This window comes from Danio aesculapii, chromosome 13 (genome assembly GCF_903798145.1).
Source record: "Danio aesculapii chromosome 13, fDanAes4.1, whole genome shotgun sequence".
Classification (NCBI taxonomy): domain Eukaryota; kingdom Metazoa; phylum Chordata; class Actinopteri; order Cypriniformes; family Danionidae; genus Danio; species Danio aesculapii.
In genome coordinates, this window is record NC_079447.1 from 7,247,206 (window position 1) to 7,261,722 (window position 14,517).

Sequence of the window (14,517 nt, forward strand, 5' to 3'; positions counted from 1 at the left end):
AAATTAAATTATATTTAAATGTTAAATTAAATTTAAAAAATGAATTTAAATTTGAAATGCCATTTAAAAATTGTTGCTAAAATTAATGTGTTACTTAGTTACATTTTTAGGCATTATCAAACAGAAAGCCTGTCTACGGTAAATCCACACGCACTAAATAGCCTACCTTTTTCTTTTATAACACTGTAAACATAATCGGAATTATTGGTTGTATCTTTAGGTAGGTTTGCAAACATGTGTACTTCTCATTGAGTCTACCTTATACTTCAGCCGTTTGCATTTCTCGTGATCCCAGAAGCTCCCTGTGATCTTAACTAGCATGCGTTTTAGAATTCTAAACATAGGTTTCTATCAGGGTACACTCAAGTCGACGGCTGGGCGCCGCGGACCGCTGCAGAAACCCATGTTTAGAATTCAAAAATGCGTGGCGCGACGATTCGGGACACTTCATGTATCTGCCGCGCTACAGAGAGTGTCTGGTGTGCCGTGTCGCGGCTTCGAGCGGCGCATCCGGTGCCTCAGTCAAAGTTAATTCAGTGTGCGTGGTTATTAGTTTCTGTGTACAAGCTCAGCACTTGAAACTAGCACACAGTTGGCTGTAAAACTGTACAAAGACACAAATGATTTTGTACTCTCTGCTTGGTCTGTGTCAGAGTCATACATGTACGACTGAATGGTGATCCTCTCTCTCCTGCTCCATCTGCCTATCAGACTCTGTTGCAAACGCAGAGCGGATGAGCTCATGGCCCCGCCCCCTTGTTACGTTGGCGGGAAGCCGAAACTAATTTACATGTGAAGCAACACACCCCTAAATCAGCGAACTGTGGACACGCCCCCAACATGACACTTTTTAACACATTATAATAAAAAAATCTGAATTGTGTTTTGAACTGAACCTAAACTGGCACACTCAGAAAAACCATAATATTAATATTAAATCATAAAAAAGAGGTAAACTAGGTGCCCTTTAAATTCAGCTCTTATAAACTGTTTGCAACTACTTACCCTAAAAAAAAAAAAAAGTAAATCCAATGAATCATTATGTCAATGTAGACTGTGGCAAATAAACTGTGATAATGTGAGAAATGTTGAAGGTGATTGACTATGGTTGGTTTTGATTGTGTGTAAAATGCAATGCATTCACGTAAATACAGTTTTTGTTTGTCCTTACCAGAAAAAAGATGTCCGCATGCTGCGCTTTATTCAAGAAGTGAACACCACCACGCGGAGCTGTGCATTGTGGGATCTAGAGGCCGATACGGACTACATTGTGCACGTTCAATCTATCAGTATCAGCGGGGCGAGTCCTGTTAGTGAAGCGGTGCACTTCAAGACCCCGACTGAAGCTGAAACGCAGGCCTCCAAGAGCAAAGGTGATCACAACACACATCTCACACCATCATGTATATATGAAGATTGCTTCTCTATGATGCTTTAAAAGTGAGGCAACACGGTGACTCAGTGGTTAGCACTGTTGCCTCACAGCAAGAAGGTTGCTGGTTCGAACCTCGGCTGGGTCAGTTGGCATTTCTGTGAGGAGTTTGCATGTTCTCCCTGTAATGGTGAGAGTTTCCTCCGGGTGCTCCGATTTCCGATTTCCAAAGACATGCGCTATAGGGGAATTGTATAATAAAGTGGCTGTAGTGTATGTGTGTGAATGAGAGTGTATGGATGTTTCCCAGTACTGGGTTGCAGCTGAAAGGGCATCCACTGTGTAAAACATATGCTGGATAAGTTGGCGGTTCATTTCAAGGCGACCCTTGATGAATAAAGGGACTAAGCTGAAGGAAAATAAACGAATGAAGTGTTTTTAAATGCAAAGTGTGCAAATCATGTTGATTTGATTTAGTTAATATACGTTAATTGATATAAAAATGTATTCATCCTTTATTTTTGAAAGCATGCCCATTTTACAGCAATTATATTCTCAACTAAAAAAGCCTCAAAAGTACATTATGTTGTCTAACAGCAGCAATATTTGTCAAACTGCAGTCCTCTGCTTGACACTTGTTCGGGTGGAGTATTACACAAGGGTGAAGAGGCTGTATGAGTGCTGATATTACTTTAATATCTCACAGCTATCAGCCAATCAGATTCGAGAACCAGACAGAACTTTTGTATAAATAAATTATGTTTGGAAGTGCTAGAAGTTGCTGTGTTTTGTACTTTTTGACAAACGGTGCAATTTTCACACAGAAATGGCTAGTAATTTTGATAAGAAACTGTAAATACTCCCGAGTGCAGATAACAGAATATTTTTGTCTATACAGTGTCGGATTATGCAATTTTGTCACTTATATGTGTATGCATTTCATAATGAACTTAACTATTTTTCAGTCCCTCTAGGTCTAGGATTTTGTCCTAGTTCAAAAGTTTTTTGAAAGATTTTTGTGCATTTTCACATCAAAACAAAAATGTAAGCAAAGAATCTCATACGTTTTGAGGACAGCAGTCACAGCAGTGTTTTGGTGGTGGGGGGCCGGAGGTTGCATTACAAACTGATTTTATTTGATTTTCTGGAGGGACAGATCTTTCAGTTATTATATTAATCATTTTTTTTAAATAATAAAATCTTTTTTTACTTAAAAACATTGACAAATTGCCACTCAGCTGCTCTTGCAAAGATGTGCTTGTTTTCACTTCTCTAATCAGTGATTAACAAATAATGAATGGATCATGAGATTAGTTCAGACAGAAGATTGTCTTTAAGATTAATTATGTTGATTAAGGGTGCATCACATCCCTATCAATCAATAATTTGTGATTAGCTCTGCTTTTAATTAATCCATATTTGTAAATGGACACGATAAAATTTCAAAGCTGCCTCTGATCTGATCTAATACTAGGGCTCTTCAAATCAGTTAAAAATCTTGACAATTTTAGGAATGATTTATATACATATACATTGTATGTGACTTTGGAGCACAAAACCACTGTATGTTTTACTGTATGTTGCACGGATATATTTATTGGAAAAACCAAAATTACATTATACGAGTCAAAATGTTTGATTTTAATTTTACGTCAAGAATAATTGGAATATTAAGTAAAGACCATCTTCCATGAAGTCATTTTGTAAACTTCCTTCCATAATATATATATATATATATATATATATATATATATATGCTCACCGGCCACTTTATTAGGTACATCTTACTAGAACCGGGTTGAACCCCCTTGTGCCTTCAGAACTGCCTTAATCCTTCGTGGCATAGATTCAACAAGGTACTGGAAATATTCAACAGAGTTTTTGGTCCATATTGACATGATAGCATCACGCAGTTGCGGCAGATTTGTCGGCTGCACATCCATGATGTGAATCTCCAGTTCCACCACATCCCAAAGGTGCTCTATTGGATTGAGCTCTGGTGACTGTGGAGGCCATTTGAGTACAGTGATATCATTTTCATGTTCAAGAAACCAGTCTGAGATGATTCACACTTTATGACATGGTGGTAGTAAGATGTGCTGGAAGTAGCCATCAGAAAATGGGTACACTGTGGTCATAAAGGGATGGACATGGCGCGCAACAATACTCAGGTAGGCTGTGGCATTGACACAATGCTCAACAGGTACTAATGGGCCCAAAGTGTGCCAAGAAAATATCCCCCACACCATTACACCACCACCACCAGACTCATCAGACCAGGCATTGTCCAATTTTGGTGAGCCTGTACCCACTGTAGCCTCAGTTTTCTGTTCTTAGCTGAGAGCAGTGGCACCCGGTGTGGTCTTCTGCTGCTGTAGCCCATCCGCCTCAAGGTTGGATGTGTTGTGTGTTCAGAGGTGCTCTTCTGCAGACCTCAGTTGTAACGAGTGCTTATTTAAGTTACTGTTGCCTTTCTATCAGCTGAAACCTGACCATTCTCCTCTGACCACTGGCAACAACAATGCATTTGTGCACAGAACTGCTGCTCACTGAATATTTTCTCTTTTTTAGACCATTCTCTGTAAACCCTAGAGATGGTTGTGCGTGAAAATCCCAGTAGATCAGCAGTTTCTGAAATACTCAGGCCAGCCCGTCTGGCACCAACAACCATGCCACGTTCAAAGTCACTTAAATCACCTTTCTTCCCCCTTCTGATGCTCAGTTTGAACTGCAGCAGATCGTCTTGACCATGTGATTGGCTGATTATAAATTTGCGTTAACTGGAAGTTGGACAGGTGTACCTAATAAAGGGGCTTACGTATATATATTAGTAATATGCATTGATAAGAACTTAATTTGAACCTCTTTAAAGCACTTTTTTATCATCAGAATCCAAATTTTCAGTAGTTCAATCTCGGCCAAATATATCCCACCCTAACAAACCATATCAATTAAAAAGGGGTATTCATTCAGCTTTCAGATAATACATAAATCCCTATATATGTATGAGTGTCTTATGATTTGGTTTGTGGTCCATATCCACATACACACACTTCAAGTCTTTATCGGTATTCTGTGTGTGACGTATACCTGTAATACGTGTCTGTATCTCTGACAGACGAGGTGACGATGGAAGAGGTCGGGCCAAACGCTCAGCTCAGGGCTGGAGAGTTCATCATCATCGTGGTGGTCCTTATCATGTGGGCAGGTGAGCATTAGAGTAGATCAGGAGACCACATCAGCCGAATCCTGCTTGTAATCAGATTACATCTACTTACAGCTTATTATTAGACATCACATTTACATTGTCATTTTGTCCAAATAAAAAAAGTGACTTACAATTGAGGAGGCATTCAACAGTCACAAATACCACAGTTAAATGAATGGGCCACATATAAATGGCATTACAACATTCGCTGTGTGCACACAAAAACAAACACGCATAGGTGTTTAACATGTTGTACAGTTTTTGCTCACCTCCTTATGGAAAACATGACAATTACCACCAAATGAGTAAATATGCTGCTGTATTGAGATCCATTATAGCTAAGTTACCATACAAAATAAACCTGATTTAACTTCCACAAAGCAGGACTCCTGTTGTGTGATTGAAGCATTCTCGTTTACAGTTGTGTACACTAGGCAGCTGTGCTGATTACAGCGGTTATGAATTGCGTAGCTTAAAAAGTTAAAAATTCAAAGTGTACCACTTAGGCCAAATACCAATTCTATTTATCTATCTGTACCCCTTCCTCATGGCCCTTGAAACCGAGTGTGAAGGGGAAGAGCTTCAAAATGTACCCTTAAGAAATGGGACAGCACTACAACTCCTGCACACGTCATCATATGTCATCATGATCTCTTGCTGCTGTAGTTATTCTAGTTGCGTTATTTTTTGGTATTTATCTTCAGGAAATCATTAATGCCACATATTATGTTATCATAGGGATATAATGTGGCAATAAGATCGTAACTGTACTGTGTATTTACACCCTGGCCAAATTCATCTATGTAAACACACAAAAACAACACATAGCAGACACTGTAAAAGGTCACAGCCTCTAGACTTTTCCGACAGGGTATTCGAGTGTCATCAAGTGTCAGATGTGACAGTATGTCGTGGGACTGCTATACAGCAGTTATTATTAGGGATTACAGATAGCGAAATTTTGCGTTTTTTATCTGAGCTTTTTTTAAATCATGACGGTAAAACACAAATGCGTTTTGAATGTATTAAAACATGTGCTTGTTTGTTGTAAAAACTCATAATAATGTCATAAAAAAAAAATAGTAATTTGTGCCTCTCCTGACTTCCGCGTGCAGTCATGCTGTCATTGTAGATGGTGTATTCTGGGAAATTTTCTTACCCCTTGGTTTCGAGTGTGATCCTGAAAAATCTCAGTTTTAAGGGCTTTCTAGCTCTTTCCCTTTAAGCTAAAGAGAATTGGTACACCCCTACCTCTTCACGTGAACGTGCAAAATGAGGATGAAAGGGAAACAGCCAAGGGGTAGAATTGGGATTGGGCCTTACTGTACACACGTGCTGGATCACAGAGTTGGAACAGATCTTTTTAACTGAGTTTCTTTGCAAAGCCTGTCTTGTGGACATGATTATACGCATTCATTCAGAGCATGTTAATACGCACCTGTCAATCAACATCGGTGTCTGGGGAAAACCGCATGTCATGTTGGGCCTCAAAATGTCGAGGATTCGGATCCTATTTTAGCATTAGCATTAACATTAGCAAAGAATTTTTAAAAAGAGACGTGTTGTGTTCCAAATGTTGATTTTGCATGATAGAAGTATTCAGACAGACAGACAGCCGGATGGTTTGATGGGTAGATGGATAGATGCATAGATGGATAGACGCATAGATGGATAGGGAGGGAGGGATGGATGGACGGACGGACGGATAGATAGATGGACGTTTGGACGCATAGATAGATGGACGTTTGGACGCATAGATAGATGGACGTTTGGACGCATAGATAGATGGACGTTTGGACGGATGGACGGACGGACGGACGGACGTTTGGACGGACGGACGGATGGATGGATGGATAGATAGACACATAGATAGACGCATAGATAGATAGACAGACAGACAGATAGACAGACAGACAGATAGACAGACGCATAGACAGACAGACAGACAGACAGACAGACAGACAGACAGACAGACAGACAGACAGACAGACAGACAGACAGACAGACAGACAGACAGACAGATAGATAGATAGATAGATAGATAGATAGATAGATAGATAGATAGATAGATAGATAGATAGATAGATAGATAGATAGATATTCAAGCATGTGGCTGTTATAAACACCGGTGCAAATGCATTGAATTTGGACTGAATCTAGTGTGTGTGTTTCAGGTGTGATCGCACTGTTCTGCCGTCAGTATGACATCATTAAAGACAACGAGCCGAACAACAACAAGGATAAAGCCAAAAACTCGTCTGAATGCAGCACTCCGGAGCACACGTCAGGAGGCCTGCTGCGCAGTAAGGTATAACCAGCAGTCTGAGACCGTCCAGACCACACTGTACACAGGTGAACCGACCCGACCACAAAACTCTTCTGACATCACACCTCATTTCACATCACTATATACACATCCTCATTTATTCAGACAGTGATCTTTAGTAATAATACGCAATAAAGCATTGATTACCTATACGACTGGTAAGTGTGACATCATACAAAGTGGCTTCTGTGTCCAAGCGCTCTATCTAACTGTATGGGGAGACTCAACAAATGGTAATAATAAACGTTTACAAAGTTATGAAAAGTCATGATCGCAATATATATATATATATATAGTTGAAGTCAGAATTATTAGCCCTCCTTTGAATTTTTGTTTCTTTTTTAAATATTTCCCAAATGATGTTTAACAGAGCAAGGAAATTTTCACAGTATGTCTGATAATATTTTTTCTTCTGGAGAAAGTCTTATTTGTTTTATTTTGGCTAGAATAAAAGCAGTTTTTAATTTTTTAAACACCATTTTAAGGTCAAAATTATTAGCCCCTTTAAGCAATATATTTTTTTCGATATTCTACAGAACAAACCATCGTTATACAATAACTTGCCTAATTACCCTAACCTGCCTAGTTAACCTAATTAACCTAGTTTAGCCTTTAAATGTCACTTTAAGCTGTATAGAAGTGTCTTGAAAAATATCTAGTAAATATTATTTACTGTCATCATGGCAAAGATAAAATAAATCAGTTATTAAAAATGAGTTATTAAAACTATTATGTTTAGAAACGTGATGAAAAAATCTGTCCGTTAAACAGAAATTGGGGAAAAAAATCTCTCTGTTAAACAGAAATTGCGGCAAAAAATAAAATAATTCTGACTTCAACTGTATATTGCATAAGGGGGCTAATAATATATATATATTTTTTAATTAAAACTGCTTTTATTCTAGCCAAAATAAAACAAATAATACTTTTTATAGAAGAAAAAATATTATAGGAAATACTGTGAAAAATCCCTTGCTCTGTTAAACATCATTTGTGAAATATTTGGAAGAATTTAGAAAAATTCACAGAGGGACGAATAATGTTGACTTCAACTGTATGTCGCTTGCATCTTTCATTTATTCATTTCTTAGCTCTTCGCAGCTCATTAAGTTGCCCTCGAGTCTTTGGCTAACATTATATACATCTGCTTTCACTCTCCACAGACCTCCAACGACAACCGAACGCCATCTGTCAACATTATCAAAGTGTGAATCTGCATTTACCACATGCCGAAAGTGCAAAAACAACAAGCAGGAATTCTGGACTTTACCTGAAGAAAGCCGGAATAATACGGCGAGAGTCTGAAACCGGCTCCGGGAGTCTGGAGATAAGAGCAAATCTGTGAAGATGCACGGGGTTAGAAAAATGGCTTTACAATTTGACTGCAAGAAGATCCGCGTTTAAAAGCCTGTCTTTTACACTTGAAAACTCTTGAGCTTTGCTCCTTTATCTGGTTTCCTCTTTTACTCTGTTTCCAATGGCATGATGCACATTCTCAATGATCTTTTTTATAGTCAAGTCAATCTGCAGTGAGAATCTGAACTGAGGATAATAATGTCTGAAACCACAAGGAAAATTAATGGGTTTAAAATAATCAATTGTCAATCAATTGTCAATTTTAAATGAATAAACATACACTTTTAACAGTTTTATGTAGAATCTACAGTAACTTAATGGTAGCAGTTTGCCAGTTAATTTACTGTAAATCAATTACATCAAAAATACAGTATTCACATTTAAAGCATCAATTATCTTTCTGTATATGTATTTACAGTGTTGTATAGCTTTACTGTAAAACAGTCATTCACAATGCAACTTTAAAATACCGTAAGCTATGGCATAACTGTCCTACAGTAAAACACAGTTCATATTACAGTTAAATACTGTAATTTACAAAAATCATTAACAGTGTAGGGGTCACTCAAACACACTGAATGAGAAGCGTTTCATATTCTGCACAAGCTATAGACAAACTTGTGACATTAATCAGTATTTTAGTTGGATTGAAGGTCAGGATTGGTGTTGATGTTAACTAATACTGAAAGTTATTCTTCAGTGGGGGAAATGACAAAGCTGGAATACTCGGAATGTGTATATTTTGCTAATTTACATTAAGAGTAGAACTTTAATTGTTATTTTTAATCGTTATAATGGTTTACAAGTGGATAAAAGCTACAAATGATTACAGATAATGAAATAAGCTATAATGACAAGCGCATATAAATGACTCAACTTTAAACATATTTTGCTTTAGTAATTTAGTTTTTTTTTAATCAGTTTTGTATTTTAGTATTTCTACATACGTTTAATATATACTACATGCAAAATTAGCATTTTCGTAATAGTTATTTTAAATTAAATTATTAATATATTATTATATATATAATTATTAAATAAATAAAAAAACGTGTCATATAGCTGCATTGATTTAAGATTATCTGTTTTTCTTTTCTTTTTCCCCTGTGTAATTATCATTTTATTTCTAGCAACACATTATTTAAGTTCTAGTTTTATCTTGATAAGCTTGCTAATTGAGAATACGATAATAAAAACAGGAATTAATTCACAAAGATGTTTTTTGAAACATTTTCAAATCAAGCTCGAGTAAATATGATTAAATCCAAAATATACATGATAATAAAATTCTTGCTGCCTTACATTTTTATTAGTTGAATGAAATTAATTTCTCAACTTACATCAAACTGACTAAAATATTATATTAAACTTTAAAGGGCACCTATGGTAAAAAAATCTACTTTTCAAGCTGTTTGGACAGCCATATGTGCATGTATGGTGTATAGACTGTCATATTGGGGTGATATAAGCACGATTCAATTTAACAACATAAAAATGGTGGACCAATTGGAGCGGTTTTCAAACCGACTGCAACTTTACGTAGGAGAGCGGTCCCCCCGCCCACCAATATTGATTGACAGGCGCGTCATCATATCCTCAGTTTGTTGATTCACGTCCGCCATTTTCAGCGTGAGTCGAAGCGACATCACTAAAGGAACACGCTAGCTCTATTTTTAGATGCAAGGCTCATTGGGCTCAACACAAGATCAATATTCTCCACATTATCGCTCTAATCGGAATTATTGGTTGTATCTTTAGGTAGGTTTGCAAACATGTGTACTTCTCATTGAGTCTACCTTATACTTCAGCCATTTGCATTTCTCGTGATCCCAGAAGCTCCCTGTGATCTTAACTAGCATGCGTTTTAGAATTCTAAACATAGGTTTCTATCAGGGTACACTCAAGTCGACGGCTGGGCGCCGCGGACCGCTGCAGAAACCTATGTTTAGAATTCAAAAATGCGTGGCGCGACGATTCGGGACACATGTTTCTGCCGCGCCACAGAGAGTGTCTGGTGTGCCGTCTCGCAGCTTCGAGCGGCGCATCCGGTGCCTCATTCAAAGTTAATTCAGTGTGCGTGGTTATTAGTTTTTGTGTACAAGCTCGGCGCTTGAAACTAGCACACAGTTGGCTGTAAAACTGTACAAAGACACAAATGATTTTGTACTCTCTGCTTGGTCTGTGTCAGAGTCGTACATGTACGACCGAATGCTGTACCTCTCACTCTAGCTCGTTCTCGCAGTCTGCCTGTCAGACTCTGTTGCAAACGCAGAGCGGGTGAGCTCATGGCCCCGCCCCCTTGTTACGTTGGCGTGAAGTCGAAACTAATTTACATGTGAAGCAACACACCCCTAAATCAGCGAACTGTGGACACGCCCCCAACATGACACTTTTTAACACATTATAATAAAGAAACATGAATTGTGTTTTGAACTGAACCTAAACTGGCACACTCAGAAGAACCATAATATTAATATTAAATCATAAAAAAAGAGGTAAACTATGGGCCCTTTAAAACTTAGTTGAAGCCTGATCAACTTATTAAAATAGGTTAAAGCAACCTTAAAATATTTGTTGTCTTGACGGTTTTTTTTCTCATAAATGTTTTACACTATATGTAAAAGAAGCAAAAATATAATAATGAGAAAGATCTTCTCGAGGTGTTGACAGATTTTCCAAACCCAGCTGTATAATATAGCATCCTCCAAGGCATCATCAAGAGTTTCATTTCCCAAACTTTAAAAGGCAAACATTTTTATTCAAACTTTGTGCTCCTGCTCAGGGAAGGAAGTGTTCATCCGGAGAATAGAGGCGCTTTATTTTGGACCGCTGAACTGATTTGACAGAGAGATGAAAGAATGCTGTGGAATAATGTTAGCGACAGCTTGGGTTTCAGCACACTGGAGAAACTTTTCTTCTGCTTCTCATTGTGGTGCTGTTGTTTTCACAGGCACAGAATCTAGCACACTAAACCAGCAGTGCAAGCAAAGATCCTATATAAACAGATGAAATTGAATAAAGCTACTCTAAGAACGTGCTTGGGTATATGCACTCACTGGCCACTTTATTAGGTACACCTGTCCAACTGCTCGTTAACGCAAATTTCTAATCAGCCAATCACATGGCAGCAAGTCATTTAGGCATGTAGACATGTTCAAGACGATCTGCTGCAGTTCAAACAGAGCATCAGAATGGGGAAGAAAAGTGATTTAAGTGACTTTGAATGTGGCATGGTTGTTGGTGCCAGACGGGCTGGTCTGAGTAGTTCAGAAACTGCTGATCTACTTGAATTTTCACGCACAACCATCTCTAGGGTTTACAGAGAATGGTCTGAAAAAGAGAAAATATCCAGTGAGCGGCAGTTCTGTGGGCACAAATGCCTTGTTAATGCCAGAATGGCTAGACTGGTTTCAGCTGATAGAAAGGCAACAGTAACTCAAATAACTCGTTACAACCGAGGTATGCAGAAGAGCATCTCTGAACACACAACACGTCTAACCTTGAGGCGGATGGGCTACAGCAGCAGAGACAACAAAAGGTGCCACTCCTGTCAGATAAGAACAGGAAACTGAGGCTCACTCACTGAGCTCACCAAAATTGGACAATAGAAGATTGGAGAAACGTTGCCTGGTCTGATGAGTCTCGATTTCTGCTGCGACATTCGAACAGTAGGGTCAGAATCTGGCATTAACAACATGAAAGCATGGATCCATCTTGCCTTGTATCAACAGTTCAGGCTGCTGGCGGTGGTGTAATGGTGTGGGGAATATTTTCTTGGCACACTTTGGGTCCATTAGTACCAGTTGAGCATTGTGTCAACGCCACAGCCTACCTGAGTATTGTTGCTGACCATGTCCATCCCTTTATGATCACAGTGTACCCATCTTTTGATGGCTACTTCCAGCAGGATAACAGGCCATGTCATGAAGTGTGAATCATCTCAGACTGGTTTCTTGAACATGACAATGAGTTCACTGTACTCAAAAGGCCTCCACAGTCACCAGATTTCAATCTAATAGAGCACCTTTGGGATGTGGTGGAACGGGAGATTCGCATCATGGATGTGCAGCCGACAAATCTGCAGCAACTGCATGATGCTATCATGTCACTATGGACCAAAATCTCTGAGGAATTTTCCAGTACCTTGTTGAATCTACGCCATAAATAATTGAAGCAGTTCTGAAGGCAGAACTGGGTCCAACCCGGTACTAGTAAGGTGTACCTAATAAAGTGGCTGGTGTCACTTTACAAATGCTTTAAGTTAAAGTATATAGAAATTTCTTTGACTATATACAGTAACAAACTACAATGCACTCGTTGATTTATTTCCAAGTTGATCGCATGGACTACATTAAACAAAATATCGGTAATATATCACAAGGTTGACATTAGTTAGAATCCTCATAACTTTTTTTGGTTAATGATAATCTCTATTTGTTATTTTAATAATAAAAAGCTGTATATGTTAGCATTAACTAACGCACTGTGAACTAACATGAATGTGAAATTTTATCATTGTTATTATTAACTAATGCAAGGTTAATAAATGCTCAATAAATGATGATAACTAAAATATTTCACCATTTAAAAAGCACTGAAAAAGGTTATACAGGGACTTAAAATAAGTGAGCTGGGTGTTGAATCTAAACTACATTATAAAAATACAATAAATTCAATTAATTATTATAAATTAATTAAAAATAATGTAAATTAGCCGTTTTCTGTATTTTGTGGTTGATGTTTTTATTTTTTCCCCCATTTATTTATGCTTTTCAATAGAATTATAGGATCTTGATCTTTCAACCAACAACTTTTAACCTTGAAAAGTTCAAAAAAGGGACTTTTATTGACATTTTTTATAGTTTAAAGTGATCTATTGTATGGAATTGTGTCATATTATGGTTTACAAACCTTAAAAACCAGTGCATTTTCTGGCATTTTGCAGACTTGTTTCTCTATATATTATTTCTTATACATTATTTCAAATGACTAAAAGGTCTATAAAGTCAACAGAGCAGAGATCAAGGTCCCATAATGCAATTCACAGCCATAAATAAATGGAACACATTTGTGAACCACAAAATTCAGACAATGTGAATTAACAGATTTTTTAACACTGTAATTCACTCCATTAAAACAAACCAGACACTGTAATGTTAGGAGAATGTGTTTGATTATGATATAATCCGACATAAAAATCAACGATGCAGCTTTAAACTCCCATTTGAAAAGTAGCTTGTTTTTTTGGATATAAAACTGCATTGAAATCAACTCAAACACCTTCATTACTGAAAATGTCCGACGCATTTATTACTTCAAGATGTTTTAATGCTACGATCATACTTCAGTTGCATTGTAAATATTTCCTTATATATCAAATGTTTTCTTTAATAAAAGAGACTATAGTAGGGCTGAGTTCGTTAAATGTTCTGAAGGGCTTTTCACATCCTGCTTTATTGTTACCTTTTAAAGCTGGGTCAATGAATGTTTCAGTTGTCGAACCTGAAGCGGTGTTGTTAACCCTGAATCACAGAGTTTCAAGGCTGGGTGAATCGATCCTAATATTGTTTACCATCCAGGTGCTGACCAGGCTCAGCCCTGTTTAGCTTCGGTGAGTAACCGGTCTTGGCCTGCAGGGTGACAAATACTGATATTTGATTGAAGATTACAAAAACAAACTTTTTTTTTTCAATAAATTAATCACACAGATTAATTGTTCACCTAAAGAATAACGAATGTGCGCCAGCTAGCATTGTAAATTCACACAGTAAATTCATTATTATTAGGACTGCAAGTTTTTTTAAAGTACAAAAAACATTGACTGTATTTAAAGTCGGTTCAGTGTTTTGGAGGGAAAATGTGGCAACTGTTGTGAAGAGACTTTTATTCTGTTAAGAGAGCTTTATTCTTATCGTTATAATCCAACATAGTCAGTTCAGGGGGAAAACGAAAGCAGATGTCAGTCGAGTTAACCCATTGATACGTAAAAGGTTACATGCTGCTGTTTTCCTCCAATCAATGACTTTAATGCCACACATATGCAAATAAGGCTGTTATAACATTTTAGAAGTGTGAAAAGCCCTTATAGCAGTTTTCTGTTAGCGGTTTTCTCATTATGATGCTAATCCTGCTTTTAATCCTTTTAAGTGGTGTGAGAAAGAATTGTGTGGTTGTCTAAAACAGATTAATGACATTGTCAGCATTCTCTGCACTGCCAAATTTCTGTTCAGTGCTAATATGATGTCCGCTGAGGAC

The 14,517-nt window shown here is 37.6% G+C and overlaps 1 protein-coding gene across 2 annotated transcripts in view; it reads left to right on the forward strand.

Moving 5' to 3' along the window:
• The window catches only part of fndc5a (fibronectin type III domain containing 5a), a 34,174-nt gene extending 25,598 nt beyond the window's left edge, over nucleotides 1-8,576 (forward strand). The window contains exons 3-6 of one of the 2 annotated variants that reach the window (XM_056471612.1): nucleotides 1,175-1,373; nucleotides 4,491-4,580; nucleotides 6,755-6,932; nucleotides 8,070-8,576. In XM_056471612.1, the coding sequence (XP_056327587.1) occupies nucleotides 1,175-1,373; nucleotides 4,491-4,580; nucleotides 6,755-6,894 (429 nt within the window). In that variant the 3' untranslated portion in view covers nucleotides 6,895-6,932; nucleotides 8,070-8,576. The remainder of the gene's footprint in view (nucleotides 1-1,174; nucleotides 1,374-4,490; nucleotides 4,581-6,754; nucleotides 6,933-8,069) is intronic. The other variant, XM_056471611.1, reaches the window with a different exon arrangement.
• The last annotated feature ends 5,941 nt before the right edge of the window (nucleotides 8,577-14,517 follow it).